Genomic DNA, 22,868 nt, shown 5'->3' with positions numbered 1-22,868 from the left:
GTACAGTGAATCGATTAACATTATGTAATATAGCATATATGAATGTCATATTCAAAATATTTCTTCAATTTCAAGCACTAACTTTCTGTAATTAGCGTACATACAGCCAAACAAACTCTTCGACTTCATGATACTAGTATGAATTTGTGTTAATTTCAAAATGGTTGTATTTAAAAAATATATGTTATTATACTTCTGTACTACTTAAAATGTACTTTATTAAAAACTATAAAGAACTTCATGACAATAAATACCTAAGTATATACCAACTGTGGCTATTTCTCTATAGAATATTCTTCCATATATGCCTTTTCAGTATACTTTGTCTATTTTGCTTTGCTTTAAACTATTGTAAATAACCAGAAAAACGTATTATCTAATACAAAATATTAATTAAGGAACAGAAAGAAATTATGATTTTATTAAACTAAAATATCCTTAAAGCCCATATAACTATACCATACCATATATATTTCAATATTTTTCTAATCAAAAACCATAATTCTACTAATATTATGAAACAGAAGAATTTGTTAGGTTGAACACGTTAATGTCAGAAATTACTGCTTCGTATTAAAAAAATATTATATAATCAATTGTACTTACGGACAGAGAACTTGGACACTTAGAATATCAATATCATATACAACTATTAGCTCCTCCCATATGATCCCCATAATGCAGCTTAATCTGTATCCCATATAATACAGACAAAACCGCATTAAAAAGCTAGTTTAACCAAACCTTAGTTAAAAATATATATATTAAACCCGAGTTGAACGTTGCCACCGAGCCTTCCTATGTGGGGGGGGTCTATTATTTTTCATCAGAATGCACTCGGTTAATGCCCACCAATGATAATACGTATTGTGCGTGTCGTCTCGCGGGCAATCTCAATAATGTACGAGTACGAGTGTACATTGTGACTCCAGAGTATTTAATATTATTTTATTAAGGTAATGCTGTCGGTATTGGATAATTAAAGTGGATATGGGTAGGTAGGTATGTTTTGTAAATGGTGATTGTGGTTTTGTAAATTTTGTCTGGTGGTTTCGCGGTATTTGGTGATTGAGATGGTAGTGGATTGGTATTCCAAGTTGGGGACAGTAAAAAGTCGTTGCACTTGAACTAATGTAATAGAGCGAGAAAATGTATTGAATATTTGGGAAGCTTAGAAAAGAATAAAAAAAATGTATGTATGTAATTTGTATTTATGTAGGTATTTTATATTTATTAGTAACATACGTCAGAAAATCTTAAAAATCTTGACTTGGGCCATTTGTAACATGATATGATCGTGGCGCTGTAGAATAACGTGTGACGTTAAATTCAATCAGTTGATTTTGGGTTCGATATCTATTCGTGGTAATTAGCTATATAATTTTTTCGCTCTGGTAAGACAAAACTCGCGTTTTGTCAGGACTGGATGGACTTCAGCCAATCAACACGCAATGTCTTTAATAAACGGCGAAGTGTCCCGACTCTACCTATACTGCAATACGTGATGAAGCATGACACTGTTTTTTTTTATTTAACAGTAATCAGTTTCTCCTTTCTAATTGTAAATATTAGTTTTGTCACAATGACAAAGCATTGAAGTGCAAAGTAATTTCTTCAAACAAAAGTCCCTTTTCTATACACATAAAGGAAAATATTATTATAAATAATAGACATTTTGTCTAAAAGTCTTTGACAATACATTCATAATTTTATAACGAGCATACAACCAATAAAATAATAAATATTTCTAATATTACACTAAAAGCCTTATGGTGGCTATAAAACCATTTGTTCGTAACTAACGGCTTACTTTGTTTCTCTCATCATTTAACTCTAAAAGTTAAGTCCTAAGCTTAAAGACCTTTTTCAAACTCCTTTTTATAATGGACGAGGGCTTGTCCATTTTATAATTACTGTTTTGTTTTTACCGATAAACTCGTCGAAATTACCGTTTTATAATTTCCAGAACAAAAAACTTCTGAGTCCGCGTAGGTACTACCTGATTCAAATTCAAGATGTAAGTAATTTTGAATTCTGAAATTTACATTAATAATTCTACTAGAACCTTTTTTTAATATGGATGGATCTCGTTTGCCACCTCACAATTTTTAAGACATTGTTGAGAGTTGTGTTGCGGAACTCAACGCTGCCCTTTGGTTTGTTACAAGAACAAATAAATTAAATTAATGTATTCCAACGAGTGAGAATCGAAGCTATTGAGTGACTCAGTAACTAATTTCTCCGTCTGTTCTCCTTTATAATATGTATATGGAAGATGCAGTTCGCTAAAAAGTCTCATATAAAAAAGATTTATCAAAAAAAAAACCCAAAACTCTCTGCCTCTCATTTTTAAGGTTCCATACTCAAAGGGTAAAACCGAACCTTATTACTAACACTCTGGTGTCTGTCAGTTCGTCTGATACCAGGCTGTAATTCACGAACGGTGATAGTTAGAAACTTACACTTACAAATAATGTATTTATGTTGCCGTTATGCGGGGGGCTCCAAGCAAACATTCATTTTGTTGCTGTTTTTATAGTTAACGATACGGAACCCTTTATGCGCGATTCCGACTCGCACTTTGCCGGTTTTAATTCGAACATAACAAGATCTATTTCAAAGTCACGTTTTGTTCCACCAAACAATATTTTTTAACGAAGTGTCACATCATACGCTATACATCAAATACTATTCAAACAATTGTGAATACGTACGAAGAGCAGCGCTTCTTAAAGTTTATTTCAATTTTTGCAAAATTTTCTAATTAACCCGCGAACACAATAACTGTGAGCCACACATAAACAACACCGAGGGTGACAAGAAATGTTAATAGTACTTCCTTTAATTATATACAACTATTCAAAAATAAACAATTTTTTACTTAAAAGCTTATAAAATAAGGTTCCAAATCGTAATTGTAACTAAAGGACTAACTAAAACCTATTTTTAATTGAAATTGAGCTCTATTTTTGTGATATAAAGTAAAAATTTAGACAGCAAGTAGTTACAAAGTTGCACAGGGTTGTCACAAACAAGTTCATTATGCACTTAGACAATTAGTGTATGCCCGCGGCCGCCTTGTCATTGTAGGCCCTGGGCCCTTCCGTTGTACCTTCCTAGGCCCTACCACCTATTTGATTATGCTCATTAGGGAACGAAAGCATTTGAAATGCATGCTTATAGATAGGGCGTGATACTGTTTTAGTTTTAATATTGTTACGAACATAATGGATCGTAGAATTTGTAAGATGTGTGGATATATGGGACTTTTTTTATAAAAAATGGTAAATAAATATAAAAAGTATATCAAAACATGATTATATAATAAAAAATCGTTGTGGTGCAAGGGCAAAAGCCCGTGTCCTCGTTTAAGGTAATTTTTATCCACCCATTAAAGAGCCACACTTTGCTGCCAGATATTTCCAAATGCACATGAAAGCATACAAATCACATCTGAAATAGTAGAAAACTTCACCAATTTTAAAGACACAGTCCAATACCTAAGCAATTTAAATTCAACATTTATACATACGAATACGAATACTATTTCTAACATTTCTATGAGAAGTCCCAATTTTCTAACCCGTAGTAAAATGTACGCTAGATGCGCATCCGGTGTCCATCGTATCTATCCATGCGAAATCCGGATACAACCAGCGTCGGAACCGCCCCGAACCGGTTATAACCGGACAAATCCGGTTAACGGATCAGTGCTTGGCTTTGGGTAAGCAACGTATGCGGTCACGTTTAGACATGTTAGATATTCGTAATAATTTATCTAAGTTACCTATAAGTCTAATATGTTTGAAGCTTTTAGTTGTTTTAATTTATAATATAGTTGCACAATTTATTCAAAGATTTTTATATCAAAATTATACTTTGAAGAAGAAGATTGGACGACTAAAATATGAAAAAAAAGTAGAGCAATATCTCGTTGGCTCTTCTCAAGTTTCTCTTCTCGGTTAATATTGTTTACACATTTCACATTTAATAGATTTTTTTTCCAATATTTATACGCCATTTTACCATTTTTTCCCTAAATTCCCATCAAAAACACTGTAAACCTAATACCACACGTGCAATCCCGCCCAGACCGCCCTCATACTAATCACTACGCTAATTTATGGCTTATTTATCAACAAATCGAAACACCACAATGCGCTCGCAACACAATTGCCTGTTTTCACACACCTCTGATTATAGTCTAAAGCTACTGGAGGAGTGCGGTTGCATTATACATGGATTTTGACAGCTAAATTGTATAGAACACCTCCGAGATATTATGACGTGTCAAATAAATACTGTACTTAGTGGTCGTGGGTTCGATTCGATGTATAAATTATGACGTTTGGCGATCAAATGGAATTGCTGCCCACTAGTTAGTTCTTGAAAGTCAAATGACAATATTGAAATATTATTTCTTAATATGATTATATTCGTAAAGTCCATAATAATATTATTTTCTGTTTTTATTAATTAATAGGGTGTATTATTTTGTATACAAAGATAAAAGTAACTTATTTACATGTATCTCCTAAGCGTATCTCCTAAATAGCTTCTCAACGGTACCTGTGCCTTGAGAATAAGATCGTGAAAGATTAATTACATAAAAATATATATAACATTACATTTACAAATAAAAACCATTCAATTTGGCATTTTTCATCCTTAACAGCAATATTACACTATCATTTTTTATTAGCTAATATTCAAATTTTATATATATTCGGTGCAATGGATCTACGTCTATAACAGAGACTGGAAACAAATTGTTAGCCGCGTGATCGTGTAGCGCCGGTAATGAGCTGAATTACAGGCTTTAGATCAGTCAGCTTTGAGTTTGCAAAGCTTTTATTTCTACTAACCTATGCAGTAGAGAAACATTCTTGGAAAAAGTTGTCTGAATAAAATATATATAATATGTATGCAATGCTAATTTGCAATGTAAATAATACATAGGTACAGTTTTTTTTTTACAGTTTTATCCCTTAATCCGTTTATAGTAGAGAGACTTGTTTAAAATATATCTAAGTATTTTTGAATTAAAATTTTCTATTTTTATAAAAAAAAGGGGAAATTTTGTTATACTCCTAATTTTTCTACAAACATATCAGAAATGCATAAATAGTGTATTTATAATATAATATTATTAATTCTCAATTAATTTCAAAATAACAGATACTACACATTTGTCGAATGCAAAATACTATTTATTTTAACACAATATAAAATAAAAAAAAATAAAAAAAGATTGAGAGCCACTGAGTACTATCTCAGTATGCTCTACCTAGGTATAACAAAATGTTTATAGGTAAATTACTTTTTAGAAAACGTATAGAAAATTACACGTAACGGGATTTGAACCTGCGTTTCTTGGAAACTGTCGCTTGAAGGAAAATGAAAATATTAGTTACAAATAATTTACATCTTACGCCAACAGTATCGCAAAAAAGAAATTAGCTTAAGTTTCCATAATATTAGTTGAGATTGAGATGAACTAAGTAATCAACTTTTTTAACTGACTTCATAAAAAAGTGATTGTCGCTCTACTTTATATTTAACTAGTTGTGGCCCGCAAGTTTGTGTGGACTTTAAAAAGGAAAATGAAAATCCCGTTTTATTCCATTCTCGTAAGAATTTAAAAAAATATTTCTTTTAGGGGAGCTACACTCCCTGATCTAAATATGCACATGAAAAAAAACTACTTGCTAAGACCAATAGTTTCGTCTGTGCGTTGTTGCCAATTACATTTACACATGAAAATTCATAACAAAGTGAAATATTAGAGTGCGATTCAAATCAACACAAAGCGTGAACCACCATAGCGCCAGTACAACTTTATTAAACCAAATATAAAATATACGTTACAATAAAAAATACTTTAAGCAAATAACTTACAAATCAAAATATTTTAATTAATTTCTACAGACAATTACTTTTCTTTCAATAGCCATACAATATTGGACTAGAACTAGAAAAACAAGAAACATCAAGTACCTACTAAAATCAAATACAAACAGTGAAAAAATAATGGTTCCATACAAAAAAAACTGACCTACAAAGATAACATTGATACCAACCAGCTCTACAGTAGCTATTTATCTTAACATCTCTAACAAAGTTATAAACAGAAAGAAATCTGGGTTTTATCAGATTGGGTTCAAAATAAAAGTTATTCAAAAACAAAGGTTAAGTCGAGTGGTTCTCATAGCGTTGGGGTAGGGAGTTCGATTCTCGAGTGCTCGAGTGCTCCGGTAAGTATACACTGAGAGCACTGTAATCGATATTTATTATTAACGATAGGTACCTGTAATGATGTTAGACGCGTTATTCACACGTTCGCTTTCTATGAGGGAATTTATTTTTTATTTTTGCGCTTGTTTTTTAAAAAAAAATTAAAGGCGAAGTGGTTAAATGATTGCGCTATAATTGTTCAGTAGAAAGGTATGTGGCTGTACGCTATAGGTAGTTGTATATAGGTTCTATTCCTAATAGGGTTTATGAATTCCCAGTGTAATTAATAAACCTAAATAGTGTTACGTCCAATTTTACTTATTGTAAATTGGGAACAAAATAGAGAATGGAGTATCGTAAAACGAAGGTATTTTTGTTAATTTTTTTATTAAAATAAAGAATCGTAAACATTTTTGTACCTAGTTTTTCTGTCTTTTAAATATTCACTTGTAAAAAAAATCAAAGGGGTTATTAGCTAAACAGTTACTTTTAAAAATTTAGGCCGAACTACTCGGAGTAGAATTGTGAATTTTGAAACTTACTCAAGGAGTGTAAGGAACCAGGATGAAGATATCATTTTCAAAAATTCCTACGATATGATAAATAAAACATTAATAAAAAAATGGCTATATTAGCAAAGTTGTGCAAAAGTTTGTTTTACATTAAAAAATTCGCCCCTTATGTAGGGATCAAACCCACAACCTATCGCCATTCATCTTTACATTTAGAGACTGATTCACAGAGTCTTCTAAATTAAAATTACTTTAGACACTTAAATAAAACACTAAGCCTACATTAATCTTAATATTAAAAACAAAAAATAAATAAAAAAGGACACATTCAATGGAAATGCAAGCGTAGCAGAAAATGAAATGTAATCGAAATGCGACAGGCTGACATTACGTCCAGATAAAAACTTCGAATTGTATCCAGAGGCACGAGGATTGAGAGGCGGTATCGCATCAGCTTTGTCAGTTTTTATGTCCGTTTATAGTTTTCTGTGTGGATAATAATATAATGTTTATTCGCGTATAAAGGTAGGATTTTTTTAGTACAATTACTTATATAATAAATTGACTCTACTTACTCTCTCTGTCTGTCCCGCTTAAGATTAAGAACGTTTAAAAAAACATTGTAATCTCTGGGTATACCCTTATAATTTTATATGTAAAGAACAAGACTTACAAGTAATGACCCATTCGCTTAGTTGTGTATACAATAATATGGCATAAATAACAATATAAAAAAAGCCAAGTGAAATAAATATTATTATAGGAAAAACAATAATTTTGCAAACATAATTAATATATTTTATCGACTTTTTATATTAAAACAAGTAGAGCTTCTATTGTATAATGCATATATGCCCATCTACTATAATAACATACGTTAATAAATACTCATATTTTATACATGCGTTGTATGTAATACAAAAAAAAATATTTAATAGCTAAGAAATCAAACAAAACGACTCTTATATTTTAACTTTTATTAATAAAAATACAAAAGTTAACACGTTTAACACTCAAACTCGATCTGAACTTAGTTCTCAAGAAAGCAATTCCAAAATTACTGGGGTATATTACAAATCGTATTAAATTATAAAAAAAAAACTCATTTCAAAGAGAAATATATCAATAGTGCAAAGTTGAATGTCGACTTGAAAAACTCTTGAGGTCCTTAGAAAAACATTTTTTAAATACTGCCCGTTATACCGTGAAACAATGAGGATGGAAGTTGAAATGGTGAAAACAAAAAAGGCGCGATTACATCTTCAAGTGGTTAGTACTCGGTAGTGCCCGCGGTTTCTCATGGGGTGATGTTTTGGTAGCAACGCTGAAGGGAGCCGTTGCTGATAGGGTGTGTATGTATTATGTAGATCTAATACTTTTTGTTTCTCCAAAAGAAGCAAGTTCAATTCCCGCCATGTTCAAATGTGGATTGTGACTTGTGAATGTTAAAGAATTATATAGACCTACAATTTGTTAATAAATCTGCATATAGATACATAAGGAATTTATAAAAATTACAATTTTTCTTTTTTGCTATACTTTCTCTTTTACACAAAAACAACCAACGCTGTATAGATAATTTGAACATTAAATCTTCAATAAATTAATGACAAACAAGATTTTGCAAAATTAAAGCGATATCTATAGAATAGAAATAAAAATATAGAATAGAATTAAAGCGATATATATATATATCTATAGAAAACAAATTGCTTAGGCTATTGTACCAGTTGAGGCACAGAGAGCAAACCCAGTCCTACCAGACACTTCATTACCTAACCGAACTTTGGGTTCATATTAGGACAAATTTAACAGTTATTTAAAAATATAATAACCTTCTTTATCTATCTTTTATTTTAAAATAATACTTTATGTTTCACCATGCACCATTATCCATAAAAACCCAAAAGCATACTCACATGAGGGTATAGCCCGCGGCGATCGGCTCCCACGGGCGTGGCGCCTCGAGTGCGAATTAGCGCTCAATTACGCGAATGATTCGATTTGCACCGCCCTGGACACTGATCGGGAAATATTCGACGGTGGAAAATGATTTTTTTTTCTTGAATTACTTTGATTTTATTTCTTATTTAGCGTAGAAGCTGAGAGAAGAACCAAGTTTGTAATAAGTTCTTTGATTCACACGATTATGACACATTTTAAATTAAACTATTTTTTATTTAACCGGATTAATCGCGTATATTTAGGATTATATATTTTTGGAAATCCGACGTTTCGAACACTTTACAGTAGTGCGTGGTCACGGGTAGACTGACGTGGCATTTGTCTGTCAGTTGACATAATTATTATATCAAACTACCGCCATTTCTTAATTTCCTCGCGTACTGCCATGGATTCCTGCAGAATGAGCCAACTGTATATTGTCTTCTGGTATGGTGGCGATTAAAATAGTTTCAGCTAAGTCTGTGTTTTTTCTAGATCAATTTTTACTAACCTAACCTTTTTTTTGATTGAGAACTAATTACTTCGCCTGAGTCACGTTGTATGGAGAACACACAAGGAAGGTTGTACGTCCAAAAAGAGATAATGTTACACAATAGAAGAATGCGTGTTGAAAAGAAATATACTGCAGTAAATTTTGAAAAGTTTTGGAATTGCTTTTTTTGAGAACTAAGTTAATTTTAGATCATATAAAAAAATTAAGAAAAAAAACCTCTACATAGAAGTCAAAGTCAGTTGACTGGCCTATATAGATGGACAACAATAATAAAAAAATATATATTTTTCCTGACGCCTGTTCAACACATCAAAGCAATGACTTGCAAATGCAACATAAACTTTTGTCATTCACTTACTGTTATTTTCTAATTTAAAGCACTCGATTATTTCACCAAAAACACGACGCCAGCTAATTCTAATTCTATACAATGACAAAAAGGCATACCTACCCGCAATTATTTGCGACGAGTCCGTGAAAAAGTTTGCAGAAAAAGTTATTAAATGTGACAGGTTAGTTGTTGCAGATAAATTAACTAAGAAATGATAAGTGGGATACAGTGAATCGATAATTGGTTCTGTATATTTTAATATTATAATTAATTGTATGTTAATTATACCTATATTAAAACAGAGAGGGCAGTCGTACCGCAGAGGCACAAGCGTCTGTGAACGAAGAATTAATTATTTTAATTTCTTCTCTGTGGTGAGGTAATTATTTTAATTTCATTTATTTAAAGAATTAATTATTTTAATTTCCTTTCGTAATTTTTTAAAAAATTATATTGATCTAGATGTTATGTATGGAACCTTAAAACCACAATAATTTAAGCTTAGTCATGGCTCTAAGAAATTTTAGTTAATAAAATGAATAAACGGACAAGTGACACTTTTTGTAGCGTCCGTTAAAATCCTATTATACTTCTTTAGCTAAAAAGCTTAATAAAAAATAACGTCCACAGTTTCTACTTTAAATTGTTTCATATAAAAAGTACTTAGGCGATAACATTTATTTTTTTCCTTCATTGTAATTTGATACACGCGTGTGTAAAAAAAACAATAGATAAATAACAATAGGCGCTGAATTTAGCTGCTAAAATTGGGGAACAGAAGAGTTTTTTACATTAGGTTCCCAGGTTACCTCCACCGGCTAGGTGATACAGATTTTATCGAGTGGAAATCGAACACACAACCTGTCGCGCTTAACTGAAATCGAGATGTGAATTGAGGCTAAAAATAATTGATCCAACCTCACAAAAAGCGTAAATTGCGTAAAAATAGCGGTCGCTAAGCTACGGTACTTAACAAAACAAAAGGTATGCTATGTTAATCAAGGCTAAAATCTATTTGTCTGATGAGTTTGAGGTCATTGTGACGCAGGGGCATCAGCTAACGACCGTAGGTTGTGGACAGGTTGTGGATTCCATTGCTGCTCGAGTCCTCGATTTTGGTAACTAGGCAAATTGCGGTGTTGAGTTCCGTAACTCAACACGTAATGCCTCTAGAAGTGGGTGGAAAGTTGAGAACGGAATTGTGTGAATGGGGTCAGACTGTCAACCTAGTTTTAACTGGGTTCCCAGGTTCAGTCTGATTACCCTGTTATATGCTTCCTGCACAGCGAAGGAAGCTGAAGCTATAAATAAAAAAAATCTTCACTTAAAAAGGTGATAAACACCATACGAACAAAATTGCGAATATCACTTGGCAAATATAATTATATAATAATAATTAAATTTAGGGACCAAAGATAAAAAGATTTGTGCAACCCAAAACAAAAATATAACCCAAAAAATTTCACGTATTATTTCGTTCATTTTTAACAAAATACGAAAAGACTCTTTATGTTCTTTCATCCATTATCTCATACAAATATATTCTGTATTTTCGTTTGTATGTTGTAGGGAATAAGGGTGTTGTGTACACAATGGGCAATGTTGACAATGACCGCTTTCAGTAGGCGGATGCAGGTTTTTTGACAAATGACCAGCTGTGATTTGTCTTGCGTAGGGCGGATTTGGCAAAGAATATGTTAGAAAAATTATAGATAAAGAGTTTTACTTATTTCTTAGTTAATTCAGAAAATTATAGTAGGTTAAATTTTTTTTAATTTTCGAGACAAAGCCTGATTTTGCCTACTGATAACAGGGAAAGAAAATAAAATATAGATAATTTCATTCCCCTCATTAACCCTTAATACGACGTCCGCTATCGCTCTGTCAAAGGGAAACGTCGAAGAAGAAACACCACATTCCCCGATTGGGTATCGAATCTACAACTATCGTGGTTACAGTCAGACAGCCGTCCCATTACGTCACAATATATTAATATACTAACAACCCGCTTTCGGCTTCGCCAGCTACAACTACATAGTTATTAATTTACTAATACACTACTAGTTACAATTTTATAATGTGTTGTGAAAGTGGAGAACAGAGTGTTTTAACACTAGGTTCCCTCTGCCTACCCTGCTTTGTGCGGGATACAGCGTGAAACTATTTTTTTTTATATATATATCTCTAAATATCCGACAAATTAGTAATTTAACCTATAGCCTAGATAAAATTCTGTTCAAACCAGTCCTAGCGGGTTCAACCAAGCCAAACTTTTCAGCTTTATAATATTAGTATGGAAGTACCTTTTATTATTTTTCTTATTACTTGTCGTATCTGATATTAAGATCTTTGCTCCAGGGCGGGCCCAGCGGTCATAAAGGATGTTATGATATGACGTCACACCGCTCACGTACATTTCCGCCGCCTAATGCCTCCACAACATTAATATTATGGATTATTTTCACTTTTGCCCTTTTCCCAGCTCTTTTATGGTTTAATCGGAGGGAAGCTTTTATATTTTCTTTTCACGCACGAAGCTGTTATATCTTACAAATAGTTTAAGTTAATCATAATAAATTGATATGTTAGAAGTCAAAGGAAGAGGATTAAGCTGAATATTAAATAATTAACCATCTTTTATAATTTTTAAAATTGTTATCTACACTAGAAATGGTTTCTAAGGAGTATTTTAAAAACGTATAAAAATTTTAAGGTTACGAAACTTGAATCCACATCATTCAGACACCAATTGGTCCAAACGCTCTAGTGTCAAGTCACTCCGTTCTATACTTTCCGTTTTCTTAGAAATTGCGTGCTAGTTCTAAAGCAAGCCGGAGAAAGAAACATAGCAAGCAGGCAGTACATGCAGTGAGATTTGAACCTGAGCTTCAAGAAGACTGATTTAATTAATGTAATCTAACTTTGTTTTTATTTAGTCTTATTAGATTTTGAAATATCCACTTTCCAAAGTAAACACCAGTAAGATTTTTTGTGTCAATGGAAAAAGTTTTGTTAGACAAGGAATGCTTGTAGACCATTGTCAACCGTTAATTGGAAAAATGTTATTAGTCAAAAATAATTTCGTTTTTCTCTAGCCCATAATAACCGTGAATGAACAAAACATTAGAAAGAAGTGATTTAGTAGTATATATTCCTTATTATGAGAGAAATGCCTAAAAGATTTCCACTCACTCTACACGCTGTATCCGGCACATAGCAGGGTAGGCAGAGGAACCTAGTGCTAAAACACTCTTTCCCCCCGTTCGTCTTATAAAATATAATATCCCAAACAAAAACTACAGAAAAACCAACAGGGTCAATAACAAAAGCTCGCTCTGATACAATAATCAATTAAGAATCTCTCAAAGCTCTCAAGAAACTAAGTTTTCAATACACTAAGTAAAAGTTCCACAATGAGCTATTTAGCTCGCACTGTGGAATAAAACCGTCATTATCTGAAATGCTTTAACCGATCCCCTTTGTGCCGGCTCGATCACTTAGCGAATGAATGAGAGACAAAGTTGCTTCTAACTCAATCAGAGAATTGCAAGATATGTGGAATCGATTTAGGAGATGTGGGATTTTTGAATTAATATTTGATTATTGGGCTAGTTTTCTTTATTTTTTTCCGGGTGTAACTTTTTCTTTCTGCTTTTGATTTAGTATTTTAGAAATATTATTAAGGCGGAGAGTGGACAACGTTTTGTCATTACACTAGATTTTCTATGTCCAATCAGTACACTGCTTAGCTTACGTTCTAGACTACGCCGAAATTCTTTTACGATTTTTAGCAACCTTATAAGAATTTGGACAAGTAATATACTTTTTTAAAAGACGTGTAAAAATTTGAACGTAGCGATGTTTGAATCCGCGCCTCTTGGATACCAAGGAGATGGACGGCAGGTTGTTTTCCATGAAGCGAGGCAAGACGTCAAATCACGGTACGTTAAATTTTTTATATATTTTCAAAAAAAAAGTATTTTTTTCCTAAGTGTTGAAGCAATTTGAAAAAAATATATATTAAGTAATACACCTATCAATGTTTCTACCTTACTATGCGGGAAATAAAATTAAAAAAACAAAATATGTATTATTTACATAATGCAGCAGTACCTACTACTAATTATAATATAATTTAACATAATGAAAATATTGTTATAATGCCGACTGCATTGCATTTTTATTCTTTCGATAACTTAACTCGGTACTTTGAAGCTATAAAGTGACCGCACTTCGACTAAAGAAATTTGCATTTTACGTTTAATAGAAATTGTATATTAATTGTTTTTTTTAGTCGTTGTATATAATAATAGATATAGATATACGCATACTTTTAACAATTAAAATAAGTTACCTACAAGAAGATGCTACTGGCTGGATGTCCTGGCTCCATGATCAGACCAGCTAAATTATACCATACCATTATTGCCTAAGTTTCATAATGATAAAATTATAACACGTCCACTTGAGTTTAGTAGGTTTTATAATATAGTTACAAATCTACTTTATGTAAATAATTTCTTAGCAGGGGGAACCTATTGTTAAAACTCTCCGGAAGTGTCTTAATGAAGAACAGAATGTCATAACACCAATGCTTACCCTGCTATGTGCGGAATAATGTGTGAAAGTTTTCTTTGGCTTTATAATACTAGAATAGATAGATGAGTTTACACATAGATTAACCTATAAACCTAACAAAATTGTAATTCAGATTTTTGGATATTGTATTTCATAGTTCTACCTAATAAAAACGTATGATTTATTAAACCCAGTGGTCAAGGCGTCAAATGACGCTGAACTAATTGAAAAGTTTAACAGAATAAATACAAGTATTAGTGTGTACTCACTCCCACTGTTTGAACATCTGTCACAGCGGGAGTAGGTACATACATTGTTGGCGCGGGAGTGATTTAGGGCGTTTATTACGTACATCATATGTTGTTTATTCTTTAGTTTTTTAATGGAATCATTGATTGTTTGTTGATAACTTAAATTTCTGTTTTTTTTTTTGTTTTAGGCTCTATACTACATAAGCTTTTGCTATTTTGATATAATAATTCCCTCAGTTTACAGACGACAACAATCTCAATAACGAAATATACCGATAAATAAATATATAAATAAAGCCTAAGCCATTTGAAAGTTTTATGTACAAAAATACAATCTAAATATACAATCAAATAAAAAAGATTTAAAAGTTAAAAACATTTAAAATACTAAATAATACACTTCAGCAAGCAGTTTTTAGATCAGTTGTCCTTCGTCCACAATTCTAGAAAATGACACAATACCAGCCTATAAATACTGTAATATTCTATACATTATTACGAAAAGTAAACAAAAATAACGTTACTTCCTCTAGTTCCGTATCATTTGACGCGAGTAATACGTTTCCGTACACATTACAGATTGTCCAACTCAATACACTCCCCATTGTTGCCCATACTTAGGGCATTATTGGGGGGAGATTCTTATAATTCATTTGCTAACTTTATTTCGTTATATAACTGACAAATTGTCTTTGATGGCCCTTTTATGTAAATGTGGCTAAGTGATTTTTATTTTTATTTGGTAAATGGTTTGAGTAGTTTTGTGATACGGGTAATGTAACATGAATGTTGATAGAATTATGTTTTCTTTTATTATTATTATTATAAATAGTTGGCAGGCGTGATGCAGTGGTATAGCATCTGAGTGTAAACGCGATCTTGAGTTCGATTTCCATTGGAGGGAATTATTTTTATTTACCTATTCTGGTACCCGTACTGGTGGGGAACGGAGTGTCTTAACACGAGGTTCCCTCTGCCTACCCTCTGCTGTGTGTGGGGTACAGCGTGAAATTTAAAAAAAATTAAATTTAACTTTACATATGGATTTAAACTTTAAATTTATATATGCATCAAATTTTCATTTCTTTATTTCATATATATCAGAAACTGAAGTTATGCAACATTAACACAATAGAACAACTTCTATTTTTGCATTCATTCTACCTTTAAACTGTACTGTCTCTTAAAGCCTCCATAGTCCATAAAATCCAAAAACTGAAAAGAGCATTCAGAATTTCTAAGTACGTGTAAGCTTTTGAAACAGTGGCATATCGTAAAAGGGCACCTTTTGTAAGGGAAGTCGTTATGAACACAAATGTTAAATATGACGTATAACAGGCAAAGTTGATCGTTTCCAAATATAGAATACTGAAATGCTTAGATTTAAAGTTTTCACTAGATATTTCTTGTTATTTTTAGTATTTTATTTTTTTAAATATTTCTGTAATAAGATAAATTTTGGCTAAAACTAAAATTCTGTAGAGGATATTTGTATCCATATTAAACAGAACAAAATCAAATTTGTCCTTCTCTCTTCTTATTTTACAGTTAGTTAAATCTTAGTATTGATAAAATAATGGAAAACAAATTAGTACGAATAATTTAATTGCTTTCAAAGTTTTTGCAGACAAAAAGAAAGTACGTAGACGAGGTCGTTGTGACGCGGAGACTGGCTGTACACGTGACAGTTGTGGATATGACTTCCACTCGGGGGGAAAGAATTATTTTCTTATTTTTCTGGGAACAAGGCAAACTGTGGCGTCGAGTTGATCCAACTCGCAAGGAGAGTTTCAAAAGTTTAGCAGAAAGTGGAGAACAGAGAATCTTAACACTAGGTTCCTTCTGCCTATATTACCTGCTAATATTACCTTAGACGAGCATTCCTACGACTAGAGACCGCTGTAAAATATTTGAGACGTCAGGATGAAAAACATATCATTTAAATTAGACCATATATAAAACAATGCATAAGTTAATAATTTATATTGATGGCCACACTACATTATTATACTAAGTGAGTTTTTTAAATTTAATGTCTTGAAAATTGGACGAAAAGAGCGGGGAACGAAGTGTTCTGTCACTAGATTCCCATTTCTTAGGCTTAAAAAGGTCAAGCTGTATTTTGCCTTTTTTTTACTTACCAAATTGTAAAAATTTTTTTAATTAATACAATTTTCTAAATGCTTCAGAATTTGGCGATAAAAATACACAATTTATATAAAATGCAAATGAAGTACTGAAATAGTTATTTTACTTCCATAAATAACTGTATCACCAAGTTCAGACACATAAACTGTGCCACATCAGAACGTAAATAGGCGCTAAATTCCCATTTTAAATCCACAAAAAGCTAAGAAACCCACGCCCTAGAACATGACAAAAAGGTACAAAACATGTGAAACTTGAAAAACATAAGCTTCAGAATGCTTCCAGTTCGTCCTATACATCTTCGCACGTCCTATTTTCTATTTTCCGTATACAACTTTTGGCCCATTTGCGACTGCTTGAATGTACATAGATCAGAACGACCACTTTAACTTCGATAATCTTGAAATCACTCTATCCTTTATTACTTTAAAATAGAGCTTAAAATCGTCCAAAAGTAAATATTTCAACTGATTCGAATATTTGGTTGCAGCATACGCAGGAAAAAGCTGGAATCTGAGAACGATTCATCCATCATTCATTCTTCGTGTTCGGTGTGAAAGACGCCGTGACGATTATGTCGTTCGCTTAGGTGTGACAACTATTACATGCATGCAACTTGACTTTTATAGCCTTGACATAAAATCTACTTTGCCTCATTCCAAATGATAATTTAGTTTGTAGTACTTTAGACACTTTTGTGCATACCACGGGATTGGAAATGTAACGTTGAGTTATATTCTTAGGAATTTCAACCTTACGTACAAAGTTTTTAAGAACAAAATTGTGTTTAAACAGTTCAATTTGCATCATTCTGATATGTGAGTGAGACGTAACTAAGCCTTGATAATACTCCAGTTATTCGAGAGAATTGTGTTTGAATTTACAACGGCATAAGGGTGTCTTAGGGTTTGGGAATAAGGGTGGTTGTAGCTTGGAACGGAGTAAAGAGAAAGGAGACTCTGGTCATTGTTCATAGATGATTCGCTTGCAATACGTGACAGCGATGTATACAATTTTGACAAGAGATGCATCATATTGATCTAAATGAGCAAAGTTTAATGATAATGGAATATAGTTAAATATGTATATAAAGGTAGATAAGGATATTTGTTTTTCGTAATTTCAGCTTACTCAGTATAATTTAAAGTACAGAAGTGTTAAATTATTCGACACGTTTGTAATTACATCGACAGTTTGGAGGCTTCTTTAATTTATTTTATCGACTTGCGCCAACTTTGGTTAGTGAGTTTTGATATTATAATCGCAGATGTTACCACTAAGAAAGTAATCAATTTAAAATAATGATTTTCAGATTTTATATAAATTTTCTTTTGGAGAAATTTTATTTTAAGTATTAGTTATAAATAAAACTCTCTCTCAGTGGTGGCGCGGGGACACATGTGTGCGACTGTAAAGACGACGGTTATAAATTTGATTCCCACTCGGGGGAATTAAATATTTAATTTCCTCGTTCTGGTAATAAAGCAAAGCGGCGGCAAAAAATCTTTAAGAAATAGTCATCAAACTGTGGTGATACTTAACAAAAACAAAAGAGCTCGCTTGGTTTCTTTTACTTGTTTAACCATTTTTTCCAAACTGATAATAGTGTCTCGACTTTCTATAAGTAAAATGTAATGTTCGATAACGCTTTTGATTTAATATAAAGAGACACCACCGCTATGAAACGGATCAGTGCTTGGTGGTACAATGGGTCGATTTCCATTCGGAGTGATTAATTACTTCCTGGTAATGTGTTAAAAGAAAGCCTGTTGAGTTCTGCCACTCAAGACGTAGTGTCCCGAAGATTCCGCGGAAAATGGCCAACGGAGTATCTTAAACTATTTTTTCTCTGCCAACCCTACTATATCCAGATACAGTGTAAAACTATCAAAGAAAAATTAGGGTTCAGCTCTCACAAAACGAATTTATCAAAAATTATCTTTAAAAATAATTCTGAAATAACATCTCAATACAGCTATATCAAATTAGAATTACTGTTGTTTACGTAAAACATAGTTTTTTTCAAGCGAGCGGGAGGAGGTGGAGGGGGGATTTCCGGGGGAGACAATTTAATTAAGCCCGTCAGATTTCACGCTTACGAATTCGTTTGTGAGCCGCGTTTATACGAAATCCAATCTTGGTAATTACAGATTTTCATTCACGTGTCAATTGGTTTGTAACATTTTCATATTAACGGCTGGTTGGTATTTAATAATTAATATTACTTGTTACTTTATATGATTAATTTTAAGTTTCTATATAAGTTTATATATAGGTATATATTGTTTATGTTGGTGTTGTTTTGTCTGAATTATTACTATAGATCATTTTCTGTAGCTTCATGCTGTATCCCGCATATAGCAGGGTAAGCAGAGGGAACCTAGTGGAAGACATTCCATACCTCACGCACCGCCTAATTTTCATGACGCGAGGAAATGAAAATAATTAATTCTCCAAATAGAAATCGCCACGACGACAATATCCTCAAATAATGTCAACCCAATGTTAAAAAACTCTGTTAAATACATGCTTCAAGGAACTTTTGGAATTTTTTTCTTTGTTTCTACTTCTATTTTGTGTAAGTTTTTTTTTAGTCATACTGAATTGAATTATAAGAATAAGTTAACATAATTAATCTTCTTGAAAAAGAAAACCAAAGTTATTTAGTGCTCTGGCTCTTTGGAATCCGTTAAAACATCTTATCACTTTAATAATGTTATAATTCTAAATGACAGTGAAAAAAATTGATAAAGAGGCCGTCGAAGCTTACAATAAATCGATTGTGATCGATTGTGGGTTCAATTCTCACTCGAGGGAATGAATTATTTTCATACCATCCTTTTAATAACAAGACAATGCGCGGTCAAATTCAATTAAGTACCTTGGTTTCCTCAGCCTACCTTGCTATGAGGGGGATATAGCGCAAAACTAAAAGAAAATCAACAAATTATAATAGGTACTATTCACGCACAATCACTCGCTCACAAACACTCGCTCGTTTGAAACGAGTATCCCCAAACAGACACCCTTTGATCATTATCAATTTAGATTTCCATCGGATCGGAATCGTCACGTCATCTAACGCACATTATTTCTGCAGCTTCCGACGTTTAGTTGTGCAAATCATTGCTGAACGATCTTTTAATCCCGAAGGGAAGTGACAGAATCGAACTGGAAAATATTTTGATCCTCTACTTAATGAGGCCCTTGAGGAGCTGTGAGACGTTTGCCTATACACGCGATGATTGTGAGTTCGATTTCTAGTTAGGGTAATTATTGATATTTTTTCCATTTCTCCGCATTACGAGACAAAGTGCGGCGTTGAGTTCTTTTATTCAAAACGCAGAAATTGGAAACCTATGCTGGATGCCCGGATGGTCCAATTTACTGCATATTCATCAATGAGTATGGATTTAATGTCCCTTTAAATTTAAATAATTTATATGAGTGCTACTATTACTATAAAGCATGATTAATTAGATTATAACATTCGCCAATACAAAATGGAGTCTAGCAGAGGAACATATGAAAAACAAAGAAAAATGTAAGTATCAACTTATATTTATATAAGAGTATATTTGACAAATAAAATGCACAATTATAAAATTTTATAACATAAACTTTGGTATTAGAGTTTAACTAGCTATATTAATACTAAAAAGATAATCAAATTATTGTTACTAATATTTTCACATGAAACTAGATAACAAGTATTATTTTCTATTATTACATATCGTATAGCCTACATGTACATTCGAATCTGCTATACAATTCTAAGCTCCAAGCTTCAATAAAATCTCTTGATATTATTATACTACTGAACACTAAATGGGTAATGGTAGGATATCCTAGCGACGTCTTCAGGCACGTAATGCAAGTTGGGGTATGCTTTCACCATCATTTGCTGGTTCACTACAGCAAAAGGACGAGACGATATACTCTCAATCGACGGCAAAGGTCTTAAATCAATGCTAGGTAAAGGCTCCTCTTTATTCCTCATAGGCGACATGAAAGGAGGCTGACTTATTGGCACTGAGTAACTTATAACGTTATTGTACATGTACTGAGGATCTGAATAGTTTACAGGGATTTGATAGTTGGGTTCAACTCGAGGTTCAATTTCTATGAAGGTCTCCCTCGTCGTGTATAAAGCTGGGTTCCCATACGAAGTGTCCAGTCTATTCTTCCGACGGGGACGGTATTTGTAATCCGGATAATCGTGCATATGCTTCAGCCTCAATCTTTTCGCCTCATCTATAAATGGTCTTTTCTCCGTCTCGTCCAAACTTTTCCATTCTAAGCCGAGCCGCTTAGAAATTTCTGAGTTATGCAACTTTGGGTTCATCATGGATATTTTCTTTCTTTGCAGCCGTGACCAAACCATAAAGGCGTTCATTGGTCGCTTAATATGATAAGGATTAGAATTCCTTGGTAATTTCGGCAATTTGGACGCTGTTGACTCCAGTTGATATGCCATTACGGTTTCCCAACTGGTTTACAAGTAAATCATCATTTATCAAGGAACATGGTTTTGCAAGTAATATATCACAGTCTTGTATCACATATTGCATAGGTTACAACAAATGGACCGATTTATCTAACAATTGAGATCGCGTAAAGGCTATCAAGTCCACGACCGCGCCAGCACTGATGGCCGGTTCCGAAGCCGACGGCTCTGAACGCTGTCATTAGATCAACAATGGTCCGGGCACAATGGTAACGACAATTTTCCATGTATTATTTGCCGTTGAATAAAGAGCGGCGACAATGCATTGATTGCTCACAAATTGTCAAATGATACGTACTGCTGTACGAGTATGTTTTGTATGAGGCGCGCCCGCGAGTGATCTGTTAAACAATCTCCGCTGTATTCTTGTACGATTGGCGAATTACCCAATGGTGAATGTGAACTTATGGCAATTTATTCTTAATATAGATACTTAAAGATACTTCATATTTTTACTAGCGTAAGAGACCGTCTTAGCGGTACAGCGTATGTCTACGAAAAATGTCTGTAAACGGCACTATTCTGGGGTAGATTGATAGATTGTCTGATACTACTTGATATAGACAGATAAACGCATAGAATCTAGAAAAAACGCATAGAACGCGAGAATCTACTAGGTATATATAGAACATTAAAATTTTGCACGGTGATTTTGCAAGAACTATGTCGGACGCAAGTGCCTTGCTATACCAGTCCCTGGGGTGCGACCTCCCGGACGCCCAAGGAAGCGCTGGTTGGATGTCGTGATGCAGGACATGAGAGCCAATGGTCTAACCACCGAGGATGCAAAAGATCGTGCAAAGTGGAGTAGGTTGTGTAGGAAGGCAGACCCTGGCAATAGCCGGGATTAATGCCAGGATGAAGAAGAAGAAGAAGATTAAAATTTTGCACGGTCGGTTAAAAAGTGTAGAGGAGCACTAAGACTCAAAATTCCTATAGGAACTGGGAAATCGCGATTGACCATTTTACGTCTTACAACCCACGCAAGCAAAGTTGCAGGCGACAACTACTTACATAGAAAACAGAAATCTATAGGTGTTTTTGCAATTGAAATGTAGATTAGGTGTATTATGAACTACTGTAAAGGTATAGTGAGGTGTGGCTTAATCTTCGCTCATAATGCACTATTGACTATCGACCAGAGTTGATAAACCTTTTAGAACTTTTATATAAGTTTTGATTTAATATTTTCAATAATTGAAGCCATTCTGGTAGTAAGACATGAGATGATTATGGGTCCGATTACCACTGCTAACAAGGCACTCAATGCCTCGAGAATTCGGGAGTTGGGTAGAAGAAAGGGGGAACGGGAGTATCTCAGTCGAATAGTACTTCATAAATGTAAATCCTATAGGAAACCTTAGTGAGTTATTGGTACAGTATTTCCGCTTATCCCGAATATAGATAGGTTTCTAAAAATCTTTATTTTTAAAATAACAATTGGATTTAAAAAGGTTGGTCTTCCCTTTTTAGACCATAGACCAATATATCACCAATTGTTAGTGCAGGCTTGGTTGTTACAAATAACTTATCTATTATTGAGTAACTGACCGTTTTGTGTGGGGCAATACTCGTATAGTGGATTTGTTATTGTAGTTATTTCTAAATTACTGACATTAAATAATACTTTGAATTTATCTAGAGACCTGCCACCGATTTGGCTGGATGTAAATACTATTACTATATTATTATATTCACTTATAACTTTTGAATAACAGATAAATATCTCTTTCAATGTTTTCTCGTTTTCCTGAAGTAAGTCGTCGTAGCGCTGTCGGACTGTAAATGCAACGTGTGCGAGTTCGATTCGTACTTGGGAAGATTTTTTTTTAATTTCTTGCTCTGGTAA

General features: G+C 33.1%; 2 protein-coding genes across 2 annotated transcripts in view; both read right to left on the bottom strand.

Moving 5' to 3' along the window:
• Positions 1-8,978, bottom strand: part of LOC146541133 (uncharacterized) — a 209,584-nt gene extending 200,606 nt beyond the window's left edge. The window contains exon 1 of the mRNA XM_085195156.1: positions 8,666-8,978. The gene's annotated coding sequence lies outside the window, so the exon portion shown is untranslated. The remainder of the gene's footprint in view (positions 1-8,665) is intronic.
• Positions 8,979-20,050: 11,072 nt separating this feature from the next.
• On the bottom strand, positions 20,051-21,184 carry LOC146541132 (transcription factor sox-2-like). The gene has a single exon (XM_085187443.1). It carries the CDS (start codon positions 20,987-20,989, stop codon positions 20,327-20,329), a length of 663 nt encoding a protein of 220 aa, XP_085043569.1. The 5' UTR covers positions 20,990-21,184; the 3' UTR covers positions 20,051-20,326.
• Positions 21,185-22,868: the final 1,684 nt, after the last annotated feature.

This window comes from Heliconius melpomene, chromosome 1, assembly GCF_056956725.1.
Source record: "Heliconius melpomene rosina isolate 202511_hmr_F chromosome 1, ASM5695672v1, whole genome shotgun sequence".
NCBI classification, from domain to species: Eukaryota; Metazoa; Arthropoda; class Insecta; order Lepidoptera; family Nymphalidae; genus Heliconius; species Heliconius melpomene.
This window is presented reverse-complemented; position numbering and strand designations above follow the sequence as displayed.

Excerpts from the sequence above, each read along its gene's own strand:
- LOC146541132 (XM_085187443.1), bottom strand. The coding sequence starts at position 20,989 with ATGGCATATCAACTGGAGTCAACAGCGTCCAAATTGCCGAAATTACCA.